The sequence below is a fragment of the Mus musculus genome, chromosome 16 (assembly GCF_000001635.26).
Source record: "Mus musculus strain C57BL/6J chromosome 16, GRCm38.p6 C57BL/6J".
NCBI classification, from domain to species: Eukaryota; Metazoa; Chordata; class Mammalia; order Rodentia; family Muridae; genus Mus; species Mus musculus.
Window position 1 is genome coordinate 13,967,542 of NC_000082.6, and position 19,464 is coordinate 13,987,005.

A 19,464-nucleotide genomic window follows, 5' to 3' on the forward strand; every position below is an offset into this window, starting at 1 on the left:
TACTGTCAGTGCCTTAAAGACAAATGTACCTGCTGTTTGGTTCTGCCTTCACCATTACTGGGTTATCTATCTATTGTGGTCAGACCTGCTCTGTTAGGACCCCAAGAATGAGATCTCTCTAGCCAGAACTCTGCCAACTCTGAATTTGTAGAATCTCATAAAATGGGAAAATAGCCAAGTATGGTGGTTCCCACCTGTAATCCCAGAACTTGGGAGGTGGAGGCAGGAGGATCAGGAGTTCAAGGTCATCTTCAGTTGCATAGAATGTTCATTGAAAGCCTGGGATACATGAAAGCTGGTCTCAAAAATTACAGTGGAGCACATGACCACACTGTGGCGTGGTTAAAGGGGCGAGAGAAAGAGAGAGAGAGGGAGAGAGAGAGAGAGAGAGAGAGAGAGAGAGAGAGAGAGCAAGAAACAGCCAGAGCCATCTGGAAAAGTCCAGAACAGAGAGAGAAGGTAGATGGAACATGGCCAGCAGCCTGGACCTTGCCATAAGAGAAGCAGGAGCAAAGCAGAGTAGAGAGAGAGGGAGAGGCAGACAGAGAGAGACAGAGAGACAGACACACACAAAGAGACAGAGGTAGAGACAGAGAGACAGAGACAAAGAAGAACTTAGAAAAGGAATTCGAGATAGAAAACACATATATTGAAAATAGCAGGAGAGTGAGTAGCTTCTGGGAGGGAAGCCCTTTAGCTGGATGGAGTTTAGGGTAGGAGAGGAGATGAGAAGGGCTAGGACACTAGCAAGGACTTTGAAATGTCTAACAAGTACTTGTGATGATACTGAAGAAGGCTAAGGCCAGCATTTGGTGTGATAATACGTACTACAGAAGGCCATTTGTTCCTCTGCCTGTAACAAGGTAGAGGGGAATGGGCTTCACAAGTTCCTGTGGAATTCTGACTTTTATCTGGAGGTTTCCAGAAATCCTCCTATAGCCCAGGCTGAGCCCATTTCTGGATATTTGGGCTGCCTGTTTGAATTTGGGGAGATGGAGTTTCCTTTGGACTGACAAAGGCCTCATGGCTGCCGTACTGTTCCATAAAGGCATAGGCCACCACAGGTTTTATTGCCTGTTGTCTTATGATGCATTCATCTATAGTTGATGTATGTATAGGCAATGGAGTTTGCAGTACTATACTATGACATTGACCAAATCATTGCACATTAACAGTAAGCTTATCTGATAATAGCCGGTAACAACAATTAGTGCTCTCCTAATAGAATGGGAGCGGTGGCACAGCTCAATGGTAAAGTGTTTACTCACTCTGTGTAAGGCCCCAAATTCAAGCCCCAGTGCAGGCATACATACAAAAGAAGTGATATAGTACTGTGACAGTGTTCCTTGGACCTGTCTGTTGGTGACATTAAGTGCCCATTGGTCAGAGGTGGTCTAATTCCATCTTGTCCACTGTATCCCATAGTGCATTAATAGCACAACATTTGACATGGGAGAACATGATTCAGCTCTTCTCTTCCACTTCTAATAGCGGTGATACACGTTTTCCTTCTGAGTCAGCATTACTGAAGAGCAGAGGCTGATCAAAATTAGGCCCTCACATTTTCAACATTATAAATGTTGAGTAATTAAGAATCTTCTTAGCACTGATTACATATATAGGTCACACATCACCTGTGTTTATCATTCTGTGATAGATGTGAAGCTGCTGTAGAGCCACGGTGAGACATGCAACAGCCTGCTCTCAGTTGTGCAAGCATTGCCATGGTATAATGAGTAGGTAATATTCTGTTGGGCTGATGAGTCATAGTATGGTAATCCAGTATTTCCCTTGCAAAGTCCTTGGGCTTTATACAAGCAAATCTCTTCTTGCATCCAAGTATTAACCAGGCCCTATCCTGCTTAGCTTCTGAGATCAGAGGAGACTGGTCACTTCAGGGTGTTATCTACACAGACAGGAAGCCTTCTCTAAAAACCAGAAGTGTGATTCTTAGAAAGGTGCCACTAGTGCCATGTTCTCACTGAACTAGTTGTAAGTTCTTGGACAATAATTTAAACTTTCCTTTTTTTTTTTTTTTTTTCAGCACTTCTTAAGATAGGGTCTCATGTGGCCCAGGCTGTCCTTGAACTACTGAACCTCCTGCTTCTACCTCTTAAGTGCTGGAATTATGTATGGACTTTCAGCACCATATATCTCTTGAAACTAAACTTTTCAACCTCAGTGTAAGGCAGGATTAAGTGTAAAAGCTTGCAGGCTTCAGAGACATCGCAGTGCGTAAAACTCTTGCCTGATTGAGCCTAAGGACCTGAGTTTGAATATATTGAACTCACATAAAAGCCAGACATACTTGCATGCAATGTAATCCCAGGACTCCTACAGGAAATGGAGGGGGTGTGGGGAACAGAGACAGGAGAATGCTAGGAAGCTCTCAGATTGTCCTGGTGTACCTAATGGCAAACAAGGTGGAAGGTAAGGACCTATCCTGAGGTTGTCCTTCATCTTCAACCTGAGTGCTGTGGCAGAGGCACTCCCTGCCCCTTGTCTCTCCCATCTTCTCAATCCCCTCTCTATCCCTTATCCCTTTCACACACAAATAAGCAAAACATAAATGTCTGTACGGGCTCCTCCAGGACCGGTCATTGTTAGTATTTATGGAAGATTAGGAAGCCTCTTGCTCAAGACCATTGTAAACTAGTGTGGTGTTTGTTCATAACCAAACACATCTCCCAGACACCTCACATCACCAACAGCTTACACATAATGCCTTGTACAATGTCAATGCCATGTAAGTAGTTATACAATGTTGTTTAGAAAATAATAAAAAATTGTACTCATTCACACTAATGCAAATTTCTATTTTATGGTGCTAGGGATTGCATATAGGGCCTTCCTTGTCCACGGCAATTGTACTAGATCATCTTATGTCAAATTGACACATAAACTAGACTAATCTGAAAGGAGGGAGCCTCAACTAAGAATTCCTCCATAAGATCTGGCCATAGAACATTCTGTTAATTGTTGATTGACAGGTGAGGGTCTGGCCCATTGTGGGTGGTACCTTCCCCGGGCTCCTAGGTTCTCTTAGAAAGCTCCTGGGTTCCCTGAGCTAGACGTCAAACAGCACTCTCCATGGCCTCTGCATCAGCTCCTGCCTCCAGGTTCCTGTCCTGTTTGAGTTCCTGCTCTCACTGCTTTTTTTTTTTTTTTTTTTTTTTTTCTGTTTTTTTGAGACAGGGTTTCTCTGTATAGCCCTGGCTGTCCTGGAACTCACTTTGTAGACCAGGCTGGCCTCAAACTCAGAAATCTGCCTGCCTCTGCCTCCCGAGTGCTGGGATTAAAGTGTGCGCCACCACGCCTGACTTTTTGTTTTTTTGTCTTGTTTTGGTTTGGTTTTGATTTTTTGTTTTGTTTTGTTTTGTTTCTCCTCACTGCTTTTAATGACAAACTGTTATATGGAACCATGGATGAAAGAAAGACTTTTTTCCCTGTTGGTGCCACTCCTCAAGTTGCTAAAGTCATTCAGAGTGCTTCACTGAAGCCATAGAAACCCAAATTAACACAGTAGGCAAGTACTCCACTACTGAGCTACCTTCTCAGCTCCAGATGTAATTTAAAGTTTCCTCATCCTATGTTAGTTGAATTAGAGTTAACTGTCTCTTCTAAAGTGAGTGATTCTTATGATCAAAAAGTTTTTCCATGTTTCCCTGTGCTGTGTTCTCAGAGGACACAATAGTTTTAAGAGAGGAGAAAAAAACAAATTTTATTCTTCTTCCCTCCCCATAACAGGAAGAAAGGTCTGGGGCCCTGTGCATAGATAGGATTTCATCTGAATGGCTGCAAACTATAGCAGCATCCTAAAACACATACTAGAATGTGCCCCAATTAAAAATTAGCCCCAGTCTATAATTTAGCTCTATCAATTTCTTTACTTTGCTAACACTGTGGAGCAAGATGGCCTACGTTTTCATCTTTGATGAAATGATGTAATCCTTTGTGGGGGAGGGTGCTGAAAAAGTCTCCATACATTTGCAACTTAAATTTTTTTTTAATAGTGTATTTATTTACTTAGTTTGTTGGGCAGGAGCATGGGTTTTCCACAGAGCACCTGTGGTTGTCAGAGGACACTTTTGGGGAACATGGCCTCTCCTTCTGCCTCATGAGTCCTGGGGATTGAAAGTGTCTCTTCAGGTTTGGCCTCTTTCCAGTCCCTTTGCAATTCTTAACTTCATCATTTTATTCAGTGGCATAGTTCAACAAATACTTAAGTGTCCTAGGCACTGTCAATGTGAAAGAAGTCTGAGGTTATTAAGAACAGGCCCTGCTCTCAGGACCCTGTGGTCTAGCAGACATAAGTAAATTGCATCTAGCACCCTTTACGTGCCCACTAGCTGTGGACAAGGCTGGGTACCATAGCCTGACAGGATGCGGTCACTAGAGAGGTGTGGGAAACATTCATCACTCTATCCCTTCCCAAAAGCTCTCAGTTCTTTTTTTTTTTTTTTGGTTTTTTTGAGACAGGGTTTCTCTGTGTAGCCCTGGCTGTCCTGGAACTCACTTTGTAGACCAGGCTGGCCTCGAACTCAGAAATCCGCCTGCCTCTGCCTCCAGAGTGCTGGGATTAAAGTGTGCGCCACCACGCCCAGCTAAGCTCTCAGTTCTTGATTAGGAAATCCTGACAGAAGGTGACTCTACTGTGCAACGGGGTAGATCATGTGACTGTGGGTAAGCTAATTAGTGCAATGCACACTCCTGATTGGGTTAGCAGTGTCCCTGTGACCCGCACCTGTCCAATTAGAGTGAGTCTTTTAACCTCTGCTTAGGGAACGGGGAACAGGCTGCTACTTATTTCTAGTTGGTGGCAGGGTTGGGAGTGGCGTAGGGTGTTTAATACAGAGGTGAGGCCTGCAATATGTGGACATTTCTGTTCATGCAAGGCATAGAGGGAAGTGTGGGAAGAATCTGAGAGAATGAGATACTTTCACAGCCAGCATATACCCAGGATGAAAGAGAGAGAGAGTGTGTGTGTGTGCCTGTGTGTGTGTGTGTGTGTGTGTGTGTGTGTGAGTGAGTGTGTGTGTGTGTCATACACACTTGTCTTAAGGTTTTGCTGCTGTGAACAGACATGCCATGACCAAGGCAAGTCTTAGAAGGACAACATTTAATTGTGGCTGGCTTACAGTTCAGAGGTTCAGTCCATTATTTTCAAGGTGGGAACATGGCAGCATCCAGGCAGGCATGATTCTGGAGAAGCTGAGAGTTCTACATCTTTATCTGAAGACTATTAGCAGAATACTGGCTTCCAGACAGCTAGGATGAGGGTCTTAAAGCCCACACCCCCAGTGACATACCGCTCCAACAAGGCCACACCCACTCCAAAAGGGCCACACCTTCTAACAGTGCTACTCCCTGGGCTGAGCATATACAAACCATCACACACACCTTGGATTTTCTAAACCCATCAGCTTCATGAATTATCAGAATATTTTTCTATTCATTCCGCAAAATCTAGTTCAGTTAACACACACACAGAGAAGTACACATATACACAGACACACACATGCACAGTGACATGCACAGGCACACACACAGAAACAAGAGACACAAAGATGAGAGATATATACAGAGACACACACAGAACTAGACAACACAAACACACACACACATTTGTGGTTTTGAGGGTTAAACCTTGGGCCTTGCATATGCCTGACTAGTGCCTGCTACTGAGCTATAACCCCAGCCCACTAAGAGGCAGGCTGTGGATATCAGGTTGAATTCAAGGCATGTCTGGGACATTTATACTAGTTGTCTTGACAACAGAAAGATACACAGATTCATCTGGGAACATAGACTTATTAACCTTTAAGTACTCTTTACTCAATTTCTATTGGGTTTAGGCTAACTCTTCTAGAGAGTAATGACCTATGTGGGTGAGGATGGGAAATAGAGGAAATTAAGTTTAGGACTCTTCAAACACATTAAATGTGGGTAGGGTACAAGGATACATTGCCTGAATTGAGTAGGACTTTGGAGCACTTAGAGATATTAGCCCCAAATGCAAGAGGAGGCTACTGAAATCAGTTATCCATAATACAGCCAAGTGAGTGCAGGCATACCTAATCCATCTTACTACATACTTCAGGCCAATTGAAGATCCCTGCTCTGACAGTTTGAGAGAGAATGGATCACAATTGTATCATGTCCCTACACTTGGGTACTTGTCAATGCCAATACCTATCTGAGGAGTATATCTCAGCATAAATTTTATAAAGGATTGTTATTTATTTTGTGGTGGGGGGTGTGTTTGTGTGTGCTCATGTGTATATTTACCACAGTGTTAGTATGGAGACCATGATCTGTTTTCTCTTTCTACCAAGAGGGTCCCAGGGTTTGAAGTGGGGTTGCCAGGCATGGTGGCAAGATCCTTTCCAACTGAACCATCTCATTTGCTGATAAGCCAATTTCATGAATGGAAAGCCTTAGAACAGTATGGATGCAGGTCACTTGGTTTCTCTCCATTCTTTGTGATTCAAAATGGAATGAAGGAGACAACATGGGAATCAGTCGTCTTTCTGATGTTCTTTTATGAATGTATCGTGTGCAGCAGGAACTTTGTCTATGGCTGCCAGATGTAGAAGTGTAGGTGCAATCCTGGTCTCACATAGGCTGTTCCTGAACTTGTACCTCCCTGGGAGCAAATGGCTAGTTCTGCAAAGCCTCACGCTGGCCTAAGCACAGTCTCACAGGGGTAGAGGGTGATGGGTGGGAGGAATGTGCTTAGTTCATTTTCTGAGAATTAGGACAATGCAACACAAGGATTAAGTGGCATGTTCACAGGTAGTGTCCTGGTCATCTTGTTAATGCTGCAACAACTCACTGTGATACATAATGTCATGCCTCGCATCCACTGTGTGTCATAGCATGTGGCATTGCTCTCTTGCTGTGTAAGGTTGTGCGATCCTACACCATTTCTTTTAGTTGTCATAATAGTACTCTCAATTTTTGTTTGTTTGTTTATGAGACAGAGTCTAACAATGTGACCCTAGATAGCTTAGAACTCTTTCTGTAGACCAATCTGGTCTCAAACTCATAGAAATCTGCCTGGTTCTGACTCCTGAATACTAGGATTAGAGGCATATGCCACCATGCCCAGGCGTATTTATTTTTGACCCAATTACTAGCCTGCCTGCCTCAAACTCACTGAGCAGTTGAGGATGACCTCCTGCTCCTGCCTCATGAACACTGGGATTATTATTATGCAGTGCTTGGAATTGAACCCAGGGTGTGTTGCACCCTAGGCAAGCACTCTATCAGCTGAGCCATACCCTCAGTCTAAGGGCATTAGAATTCTTTTTTTTTTAAGATTTATATTTATTTATTTATTCATCTATTATATGTAATAAAATGTAAAAGCTAGGGAGGTGGCTCAGCTATCTGCCCTGCAGCACAAGGATCTGAGTCTGCATCCCAGCATACACGTAAAAGTTGAGTAGAGTGAACCAGGAATCCTAATGCTGAGGAGATGGAGACGGGAGAATCCCAAGGCTTGTTGGCTTTGTAAGTCAGCAGACTCAGTTTCAGTGCAAAAGCCTGTTTTAAAAGAAGATAAGGTGGATGGGGCTGGACAGAAGGCTTGGCAGTGAAGAACACTAGTAGCTCTTGTAGAGAGCCCACGTTCAATTCCCATTACCTACGTTCAAAACCATGCAAGCTTCAGTTCTGAGGAATCGTCTGACTCCCTCGCCTGATACCCAGGTGCAGTGCATACACACATGTAAGCAAAGGACTCACACACATACCATAACCAAATAAGAAGATGAGCCGGGCGGTGGTGGCGCACGCCTTTAATCCCACCACTCAGGAGGCAGAGGCAGGCAGATCTCTCAGCTTGAGGACAGCCTGGTCTACAGAGGGAATTCCAGGACAGCCAGGGATACACAGAAAAGTCCTGTCCTTGAAGAAAAAAAAAGGTAGAGTAGTTTAAGATGAAACCCAGCACCAATCTCTGGCCTTTAAATGCATGTGTATATACATATGCACAGTTATACCCACAAAAACATATTCATACATATACCACAAACCACACACACACACACACACACACACACACACACACACACACACACACAAAAGACAAAGAGAAACTTAGGACTGGGTGTAGCAACACATGCTTTCAATCTCAGCATCCTGGAGGTTGAGGAAAGAAGAGCGAGAGAGTTTGAGGCCAGTTTATGGTACAAATTGAGATTCTCTCTCTCTCTCCCTCCCCCTTCCCCCCTGTTTGTGTGTGTGTTTGTGTGTGTGCCCCTTCTACCCTCCACATGCAGCAGGAAAAAATAAACAGAAATTAAACGATACATCACACAGGGTACCTACCATAGCTGGCAAGTGGCAGGGTCAGGGGTTCATACAACCCAGTATTCCATATTTCAAAGCCTGTATTTTTGAAAACCATGCTATTCTGATAAGCTCTGTATCATTCACATTTGAAACTGTCAACACACTGGATAAAGTATCAACTTATCAGGGTGATACTGCAGTATTCTCTGTACTACCAGCTACTAAGGAGGGGGCAGCCACTGTCTTCAGTTGTATACATGTTGGTGAGGCCACCAAGCTCCAATTGTTCCACACTCATGGTCACATAACCCTAGTTAAATGCAATGAATTTTGTCATAAGATAAAACAGAGCGATATGAATATGGAGTTGGGATTCAGGGTGTTGAGGGTTGGCAGGGTTAGTCAGAGTATCCAGAATGCATTTTATACATGTATAAAATGTCATCGAACAAATTACACCAACAAAAAGAACAAATTCCGTTTTATGATTGTTGTAAGCCAGCCCGCATCCTACATGAACCGGGTACACCTGGGAGGCAGGCTGGGGCTGAAAGAGACTAGACTGGAAGAAAAGATAATGAAGCCATGACAATTTTTCTCTGATCAAGGCCCAAAGTTTACTAAGAGTCTGTGCTTATAAAGGGGGAAGGCCCATCCCCCACCAATCCATTCTTGATGCCTGCTGCCAGCCTGTAGGTGGATCTGCCAGATGCTTTCTCTGGAATAGCTCAGGGGCCTCTCAGCAGGTAGCAGTGTCTTGGAGAAGAGCAGTGGCAGGTGACAGAACAATAGAGCCATCTAGGTTGGAAGGCTCCACCCCAGGTGGTCTCATTCTCAGTGGCAGCAAGGTCAAGTCTGAATCAGCCTGCTTCAAGGCTGGGGGAGGCTACATCTCCTCCCTGATTATATAATAAAAATAGCTGGACAGAGACATAAAATTTATTTATGCTCCATAGTCCTGCCTGGGAGTTATGGTGGCTGGCGGCCGTGCCTAGCCTAGAAAATCTCAGATTTTCCCGAGCCATTCTTATCTGTCAAGGAGATTATATGCAGCTTGTTTGTGTTTATTTTGCACAAACATGGCTCTGTGGTGTATTATTAAGAAACCACGGCCTCTTGGCATATACCTCTGTCTTAGATTCATATGGCTCTGAAATCTGGTTGCCTGTCATTGGCTGTCCAGCCCTCATAGCACACCTTGTTCCCAAATCAGACCAAAGCCACAATATATGCTTAATATGCTTCTTCATATTGATGAATTTCTGCCATCTGCGCTTGCTGGAGGTGAGGCTGCATGCTTGCTAAATTCAGGCCATAAGGAGAGACTGACCTGCTTGAAGAACAAAGTTGAGATAGTTGAAAAGCAACAGGATAAAAGCTTCTTTGTGGAAGCCCTGGTACTTTATTCAGTTGCAAATTAGCAAAGATCAAGCTCAGACTCTGATCTCCAGGTGTGGGGGAGCTGGCTTTGAGAATTAGCAGAAAGGCTGTTTCTCATGTAAATAGGATAAGCTCCAAGTTAACTTTGCTAGGTAATTAAGACTTTTAGCTATCTTCAATAGGAATCTCTAATATTGAAATTATTACTAGACCAGTCCAAGATTGAGCTAGAATAACTGGTCACATAGAAGGAAAGAGAAGAATCATTAAGTTATCTCTTTCTTATGACTAATCTTTCTAAGTCAGATTCCACAGTCTCTAAAGTTCTATGTCCCATAAGGTTAAAAAGCTTGAAGCAAGGCACCTTAGCTTGTCCAATCTGGGACAAAGGCAAGCAAAGGTGGGTCAAAAACATATACCTAATTCAGCTTTCTTGTCACCACAGTCAGGGTACTCAGCGAATTCACAGGTCAGCTTGTCACACGAATCCTTCTGACAGTTGTCATACTTCTGCAGCATTCTGTGGAGAGAACCTAAGCTTTCCCCTTTCCCCAATAGGGTAGCTGTTCAGGACCAAGCCATATGCCAATAAGTAGATCCTTTTCATCTCACCTAGACATGATTATGTCTAGTTTTAAGATACTATAAGGCATTTATTAAGTTCTTTGACATCCAAATTTCAAAATTCTTAAATAAAAATATGATATAAATAATGTGCATGGGGATATAATTCCTCCCCTTCTTTGCTTTTTAAGAAGCCATAGTTTAGGGCTGGTGAGATGGCTCAGTGGGTAAGAGCACCCGACTGCTCTCCCGAAGGTCAGGAGTTCAAATCCCAGCAACCACATGGTGGCTCACAACCATCCGTAACGAGATCTGACGCCCTCTTCTGGAGTGTCTGAAGACAGCTACAGTGTACTTACATATAATAAATAAATAAATCTAAAAAAAAAAAAAAAAAAAAAAAAAGAAGCCATAGTTTAATACCTTGTTTATTAAATTGTTGACAAAACATCTCAAGTACTTGACTGTTATAGTCAGTTTTAATATAACATGGGCAGTGACTAATTACACTTTCAGTTGTTTCTCTTGAAGAGCGGTTGTAACTAGGTTTGAAAAGTTATTAATAGCCACATGTGCATAATTTATTTATTTATTAATCAGAAATAAGAGTATTCATTTGCAGCAATTGATTAAGTATAAGTCCTTAAGAATTAATACCATTATGTGGAAACAGGTAGAATCTGAGGACACCAAGAACAATTTTTTTTTCAATTTGACATGCACATTCTCTAAAAATACCAAAATATTATACCAAGCCATTACTGTTTTGAATATATAAAGAATGACATTATTCTTATGTAAGGCCTGTAATCTGCCTGAGATATAAATCCAGCATGGCATTGCCTTAAGGGGTCTTGTCCAGGCAATCTAGAACAATTTATTAAATGTCCAAAAACAGTCTTCTAAAAAGAGCAGCATTTTTTTCTTATGAGTTATATATGCATAAACCATTGCAAATTTGAGAATTTATAGTATCTGAGGGATGAACAATTTTAAGCAGTTCTAAGCTATGAGAAATATATTGATAAATATACAAATTAAAGCTTGATTATTCAATATTTTAAAACACCATCTACAGTACACAATTTAATTATCTGTGCTGAAACAGGGGGAAACTCAAAAGAATAAGTGTGTGATCCAATTTACATATACTTTTCTCCCATAGATGGGCTGTTTTTAAACACAGTAAATGGAATGCATGCATGAATGAATTTATAGAAGGTACAAAAGCATGCATAAAAACAATTTTTAACTCATCTTTAGGATAGTGATTATCAATTTTATTTAAAAGGATGTTATGCAGTAAGCCAAATATCAATATTCTGCAATAACCAATTTAATTGCTGTTTGGAACAAGAACAGACACTTTGTCAGGTTTTTAAGACACAATTTTTTGTTATAGGTTTTTTAAAATATATGAATTTATCTTACAATTCTTTATTAGCACCTCAGCAGCCTTAATAGGATGTTAAAACTTTGCTTTGAGGTAAAGAAAGATGATTTTACATTAATGTTTTCTTTTGCCAAAGAATTGCTGTGGGCACACTTAATAACCATAACTAAAATAAGCGGCTAATATTTAATTACCATTGATTATAATTGGTAACAATTATAAAAGGTTTCTTTATTTTCTGGAAAGCTTTTTGTTCTTTACCAGTTAATTTGTGTCTCTCAAGATAACATCCGACAAAGGTTTAAGTCACTTTAAGACCTTAAGGTGAGGCCTTAGCCAATTAACATCTCCTGGAAGCTTTTGAAAATAAAATTTTGAAGCAAATCAATTTTTCATTCTTAGATTTTCTGTACCACAATTTTCTAGTATAACTAAAATCCTAAATATTATAAAGATATTGCCTCTAAATCTTTTCTGGAGCAACAGCTACTCCCGAGAACTTTAAAGCTCATTGTGTGAGAGCAAAAATTTGAAGTAAACTTCCCTTGAGAGGCATTAGCTAATAAAATACTTTCCACTTAGAAAACAATATACACTGAAAGATTCAAACTCTTAGCTTCTTGTATAGAAGCAGAGACAATAAAATTTTTTCTTACATAATGTAAAGCTATATTAGCCATATCTAGAGGCAAAATTTTCTAGTGACTACCAGTTCACTAGAAGCAAACCCTTTACGATTATCAGAATGCAAAGGATAAAACAAACTTTTAAGTCTATAATAACTTTACATGAAGTAGGCAAGCCAGATTGTAATGCCTTTATAAGTTCTACAGTCTGATTGACCCTTTATAAACTTTGAATTTGAATTTTATTTAGAACAACATCTGGATAGATCTGCAACACTGTTCTTTTAGCTAAAAGAAAATTCCCCTGGAGGCAAGGAGAGGCAAGTTTCAAGAACTTCCTTAGGCACATTTGCAAAACAAAGAAAGTCACACAAGCCCCACAGAGGCTGCTCTGAGCTTTGTTCCTCTTACCATGAGGACAGATTTTAGAATTTTTAAGTTTCTTTTGCAATATTAGACTATAACTACAACTTTGGGAAAGCAAAACCCAATTTTAAAAATCAATATTAGAAGCATTACTATCATGTTACAAAGTTTGGCTGCCAATTTATACCTATGAATGCATGACAGTACAAATTTTAATGCTTCATTAAAGAGACATTGGCTTAAATCTTATCTTTAAGTCTACCTTTCAGGATAAGAATCACATTAAATATTATCTCAACTAGAAGTATCCTTAGAGGCCTAGTTTTTTGGCCTGCTTTATGCCACATGTTTGAAAGACTCCAACCCTGAGTTACCAATTTAAATCTTTCTTGCTACCAATGTTAAATCTTTTAAATCATACCCAATAACTTATAAGCTAATATTCTATGATGAAGACACGCAGAGCATATTATACCTTTAAGACCAGTAAAAAACCAAATTAAGTGGCTACAGGAATCTTATAAATTTAGACGAATCAAAGAATTTTAATTTTTCTAGCTATATTTATGAGATAAAAGAAGCACTTTGTCATTTGCTAAACACAATAATCATGATTGCGGAGAATTTTCTAGGAAAAAAACAACTATCAGCTTTTTTTGCCTTAAAACTAAGAAGCTGCAGACTCCTTTTCTTTAAAAGCAGTTTTTCCAGCAGTGGCTCCCCTGCGGTGCCTGATTCTTGGCTAAAGTGTGGGCCACTCTCAGGCTTTGCTGAACCAGCAGATAAAGTCTTAGCCATTTTTTATTTTCCAACATGAAACATAGAACATTCAGTCATTCAGACAACGAAACAAAATACACATGGATTAACACATAAATGTATTGGTGCACCAAACATTAGACAACACGAAGAGGGCAGAGAACTTCTGGTGTAGGGGCCAGAGAGAATAACACAGGGCGTCCCCCGATTTCTGTCTGTGGGAGAATTTCAAAATTCATTTTCCTCTATTTTATTTTATTTTATTTATTTATTTTTTAACGTTATTCCTCTAGCCTGATGCAGTTCTTGACTACGGACAACCACCTGATTTATTATTTTAAAACCTATTCCTCTCGCCTGAAGCAGCTCTTGAAAGCTATGGACAACCACCTGATTCGAAGTTTCTAGTTCCATAATTCGCTGCTAACCTAAGTGGATCCAGCACTGGGTTAGCACGTTCCAAACTTAGCCCGTATCCTACCACACCTCCAGCAACACTTTAAAAAATGAAGTTTAAAACCAGTGCTAGCATAAATACCTGTTGCTCATTGTGCCCGATACGATCTTCTTTTTTCTTTCCTTCTCGTGGAGCTCCATAGAAGATAGTGATTCCCTCAGTGTTTTCCTGCCACTTCCAAGATTCCTGGTTCAGGGCGCCAATCTGTTGTAAGCTGGCCCATGACCTACATGAACCGGGTACACCTGGGAGGCAGGCTGGGGCTGAAAAAGACTAGACTGCAAGAAAAGATAATGAAGCCACGACAATTTTTCTCTGATCAAGGCCCAAAGTTTACTAAGAGTCTGTGCTTATAAAGGGGGAAGGCCCATCCCCCACCAATCCATTCTTGATGCCTGCTGCCAGCCTGTAGGTGGATCTGCCAGATGCTTTCTCTGGAATAGCTCAGGGGCCTCTCAGCAGGTAGCAGTGTCTTGGAGAAGAGCAGTGGCAGGTGATAGAACAATAGAGCCATCTAGGTTGGAAGGCTCCACCCCAGGTGGTCTCATTCTCAGTGGCAGCATGGTCAAGTCTGAATCAGCCTGCTTCAAGGAAGCCGGGGGTAGAAGCTACATATGATTAGAAAAGTGATACATATTATTTCATAGGAATATCGGAGAATACAAACAAAATATTTGTTAAGACATTTATAGGTAACCATTATCAATATTTTGCTGCTTGTCGTTTCTTTTCTTGGTGAAGTGAGCAGTTATGTAAGCATATAAAGTGAAGAATCACTGCTGGTTGAGGGGACACACACCCATAATCCCAGCACTCAGGAGGCAGGGGACCTCCTGAAATTCAAGGTCATCCTTAGATACCTAGCAACTTTGAGGTCAGCTAAGGCTGCAAAGACCTGTCTCAAGAAAAAAAAAATATATAAACAAAAAATGTTATTTAGTTTCTACCACTACTAGTCTATGAAATAACAGGATTGAGATCATAATGTACATTTAGTGTTAACCAAGGTCAAGAACAAACAGGATCTGGGTGCACAGGCCTTACATTCTAGCTCTTGTAGAGGCTGAGTCAAGACCATCAAAAGTTCTAGATTTTTCTAAGATACACAATGAATCCAAAGCCAGCCTGGGCTACATAGTAAAATGCTAAAAGAAGAAAGAAAGGAAAGAAGGAAGGGAGGAAGAGAGGGAGACAGGAAGGAGAAAGAATAGAAAAAAATAAAAAACCACAAAAAGATATTTGTTGATGGGTCCCAAACAATTTAAACATTACTGAGCATGTGGAAAGATTCGATGTTGCACATTCCTGGTGGAAAAGTAGAATGTTTTGGCAGTTTCTCAAAAAGCTAAACAGAGAATTACCAGATGGTTTGGGAATTCTGCTTCTAGGTACATATCCCAAAGAAAATAAACAGGTACACACACACACATACACACACACACACACACACACACACACACACACTGCTATAGACAGCGCTTATACTAGAACTAGTCACAGTAGCTAAAAGGCAGGAACACTCAACTGTCCATCAATGGCAGAATGATAAATGAATTGTGACATAGCAAATAGTATTCAGTCATAAGGGAACTACAGGAGCACATGCTTCAATGTGGATGGACCTAAAAAAGAGTGGATGAAACCAAAACAGGTAGACACAGGAGCCCACGTGTGAAGGCGCCTTTCCTATGAAATACTCAGAACATGAATTCTTAGGAGAGGAGAGCAAGAGTGGTTGCTAGGAACTGGAGGAGAGCGGAAGGTGACAATACAGCTTCCTGGGTATGGAGTCTCTTTAATGGGTGGTGAAGTGTTTTAGAATTTAGAATCAAAAGTGCACCCTCTTCAAAATATCTTTTCATTGTAAAATACTGAAAGCACTCTTCCATAGTGTCTGTCCGGCTTTTTCTTTTTTTCTTTTTTTTTCCCACAGCACATGCACTTTATTGAATGAACAGATATGCAAGTGTAACATTTGCATATGTATGGGGTAAATGGTCAGGACTAAGACTAGGGTTTGGGACAGCGATAGACAATAGAACACATAGCAAGCCCGGAAGGCCCCAGAATCTGTTATCTACTGTGAGATGCTACAAGATGGCTACCTTCTAGTGGCAAAGAAAGTGATGAAGAGGATGACCATGACGACGGAGAGGATCAGGCAGCTGATGTTCAGGCACCTGGCAGTGGAGGCGAAGGCCTGGGCCCCAGTCATATCACCCACCATCTTCCTGTCCCTAGACTTCACAGAGTAGGCATAGGCTATGAAACCCAGGCAGCAGAAGTTCATGAAGAGTGTATTGAACAGAGACCAGACCACATAATCAGGCTTGGAGATCTCAGGCATGGTGATTATGGTGGTTGTCGAAGAAGTTGAGGTGTGGGGTGTCCCCATTACAACCACCTCATGCTGATCCTTAGGCATCTCTTGGTTTTTGAGGCTGGAAGAGTTGAGAATAAGGAAGGAATGAGAATGGTGGTACAAGCTGAGAAGTCCAGAGCCCTTTGCGCAGTGGCCTTTTCTCCAACAGGGTCTGTTTCATCTGTCCAGCTTTTTCAATTGTGTTTTTCTTAGTTGCCTCCTTCATACACTGTGTGTGTGTATGTGTGTGTGTGTGTGTGTGTACAGGAGGAGTTCATGCCATATAGAAATCAGAAGATAGTTTATAGGAGTTAGTTCTTTCCTTCCATCATTTCTATCATATGGATCCCAGAGAGGAAACTCAGGTCATCAGACTTGGCAGCAAGATCCTACCCACTGAGCAGTCTCGCCGGTCCTATTTATTTATTTTTGAAACAAGGTGTTGCTGTGTAGCTCAGGCTGGACTTGAAGTCACAACCTTTCTGCCTCTTCCTCCTGAGATCAGGGCTTACTGGCTTGTCTTATTTCAATTCTTTACCAAAGAACTATTTTTATTTTGTATGTATGGGCATTTTGGATGTGTGTCTGTGCACATGCACTCAGTGCTCTTGGAGGCCAAAAGAGGCATTGGGTCCCTTAGAACTGGAGTTGCAGAACATTGTGAGCTGCCATGTGGGTGCTAAGAATGGAACCCTGGTTCTCTGCAAGAGCAGCCAGTACTCAGAATAGCTGAGACTCTGGCCTCTTTGTTTCATTTCTTATGCCTCATTAGTAAATAAAATAAAATAAAATAAAATATTATTTTTATGCTTTTATGTGATTAGGTTAGAGCCTCTCAGAAGTGACCACATGGTGAAACCCCATCTCAATTCAAACTCCCAAACAAAACAGAACAAAACTTGTTGCTATAATCTAGGTTTACATTTTAAAACTTTTTGAAGCTGTTTAGGAGTTCACTGTAAACAATAACCTTTTTAAGTGGTAAAGTCATTTTCCTGGAAAACTGGACTGTTTCACATTTCCAACTCATAAAAATAGACACCAGTGTCCCAGGTGGCATCAGAAGATAACTATTAAACAGCACACCAGCATCCCCTGACCTAGAGCCTTTTTGTTCCTCTCCCTCCATACAAAATATAACTACAGTTAAGGTGCTGCAGAGATGGCTCAGCAGTTAAGAGCAGTCATGGCCTTGGCAGATGACCCAAGTTTGGTTTCCTGCAGCCATATCTGGTGGTTCACAACTGCCTGTAACTCCAGCTCCAGGGGATCCAATACTTCTGACGGCTGAGGGTGCTTACATTCACATAAACTTCCCCACATGCATCCCAGCTCATGCACATACATATTTTTTAGGCTCTTTAAATATAACTAGACAAGGAAATCAAGACAATAAGAGGCAGAATCCGAATTCATACAGTCTAGCCTGATTCAAGGGCTGATGAGGTCCCCGGCAGTTTGGAGATACGGTAAGTGATCTCTCTGTACCTCAGTTCTATCTTCTGTAAAGCAGACAGGAATGGAGTGTGAGGTTTCACAGAGACATTGGGAAATGGTCTATGTTTAGCAGTAATTCAAAAAGTAGTATTAACTTTTATCAATAGCTGCTGATAACACTTCATTCGTTCATTCATTCATTCATTCATGGTTTTGTGTAACCTAGGCTGCTATACAAACACCCTACATATCCAAGGATGAATTTGAATTTCAGATCCTCTTGCCTCTTCTTGTGTGCTAGAATCACATGCCTGGTTCATGTAGTTCTAGGGATAGGACCCAAAGGCTTTGTGCATATTATGCAAGTATTCTGCCAACTGAGCTGCATTCTCATCCCTTAACTTTATATTAAAACCAAAAAGTGTGCATGTGTAAGCCAGAAGTTGGTATAAGGTGTCTTGGGGCAAGCAAGCCCTGGGGTTCCTCCTGCCTTCACTCCTAGCATTGGGACTAGAGCTGTATCTGCTCTTTTTTTGTTTGTTTGTTTTTTGGGTTTTTTTTTGTTGTTGTTGTTTTTGGTTTTTCGAGACAGGGTTTCTCTGTATAGCCCTGGCTGTCCTGGAGCTCACTTTGTAGACCAGGCTGGCCTCGAACTCAGAAATCCGCCTGCCTCTGCCTCCTGAGTGCTGGGATTAAAGGCGCATGCCACCACGCCCGGCTGTATCTGCTCTTTTAATGCCTGCTCTGTCCTGTAGATCAGACTTGGACCCTCATGCTTAGGCTGTGAATGTTATACCAATTGAGCTCTGTTGCCAGTCCTGACACTGGTTTTTTTTTTTTTTTTTTTTTTTTATTGCTGTTATGTTTGGTCACAATTATTTTCCAGGTTTGTAAAGATCAGTGTTCTGAACAGCTTTGTTGGCCTTATATACAAAATATTTGCTTCTCTTGTTCCTTTCCATACAAATGCACAGGATTGACACAGGTGTACATACACACACACACACACACACACACACACACACACACACACACACACACACACGTAGCTGCTGTCCCCCTTTTATATTCAAAACATGCACATAACTGCAAACAACAGAATCTGAAAGCAGCGGTCCATACTTGGGCTTGTCTACAAAGAAGGATCATCACATCTACAGATACTGTTCTGGCTCACCAATCACGCTTGAAACCTACCAGCCCTCTAACAGATCCCCAGTCACCCACAATGCTAGATCCATCCACAGAAAGCCTATCTACTGGTTTCAGTGTGGGCAGGTGCCTTATTCTTGTTTCATTTGGGGGTGATTTTATTTTAGTTGTTTTTGTTTTTGTTGTTCTAGAGAGTTTATCATCTGTCCCTCTTTCTCCCTACCCAGCCCCCAAACCTCCCCCCTCCAGCTTCCATTGCGCATGTGTTATGCATCCCTCCCCCATCCTGGGTACCAGTTGGGAGCTTTCAGGTGCTGGAGATTGAAGAGATGGAGCAGCTTCCTCAGCAACGCCGGGCCCATTAAAACACTGCCGATCTGAGCTGCCTTCCTCCCCGCAGCCTTCAGCAGGGATGGAGTGAACCAGACCCCTGGACCTGCCCGCGGGGAACAGCAATGGAGTTAAAGCAATCTCTGTCTGTTCATCTGGAAGCCGAGAAGCCTCTCAGGCGTTATGGGGCGGTGGAGGAGACAGCATGGAAAGCGGAGGGACTGGGAAGTGAGTGTTCGGGCAGGGAACGGGTGGGGACAGTTGGGGACTCGCGTGCTGAACTGGGGCCCCCTAGAGCAGACCGGAACGCAGGCTGGCAGACGGGAAGCGCCCCCGCAGC

General features: G+C 41.8%; 2 protein-coding genes across 3 annotated transcripts in view; one reads left to right on the forward strand and one right to left on the reverse strand.

Moving 5' to 3' along the window:
* Nucleotides 1-14,160: 14,160 nt before the first annotated feature.
* Ifitm7 (interferon induced transmembrane protein 7) lies at nt 14,161-19,326 on the reverse strand. Its single transcript, NM_001270718.1, has 3 exons — nt 19,089-19,326; nt 15,949-16,284; nt 14,161-14,451 (listed from the first exon to the last, which is right to left on the reverse strand). Exons 2-3 carry the CDS (start codon nt 16,266-16,268, stop codon nt 14,430-14,432), a joined length of 342 nt encoding a protein of 113 aa, NP_001257647.1. The 5' UTR covers nt 16,269-16,284; nt 19,089-19,326; the 3' UTR covers nt 14,161-14,429.
* The window catches only part of Bmerb1 (bMERB domain containing 1), a 118,441-nt gene continuing 118,047 nt past the window's right edge, over nt 19,071-19,464 (forward strand). Inside the window, exon 1 of one of the 2 annotated variants that reach the window (XM_006522482.4) lies at nt 19,071-19,352. In XM_006522482.4, the coding sequence (XP_006522545.1) occupies nt 19,330-19,352 (23 nt within the window). In that variant the 5' untranslated portion in view covers nt 19,071-19,329. The remainder of the gene's footprint in view (nt 19,353-19,464) is intronic. The other variant, NM_144518.3, reaches the window with a different exon arrangement.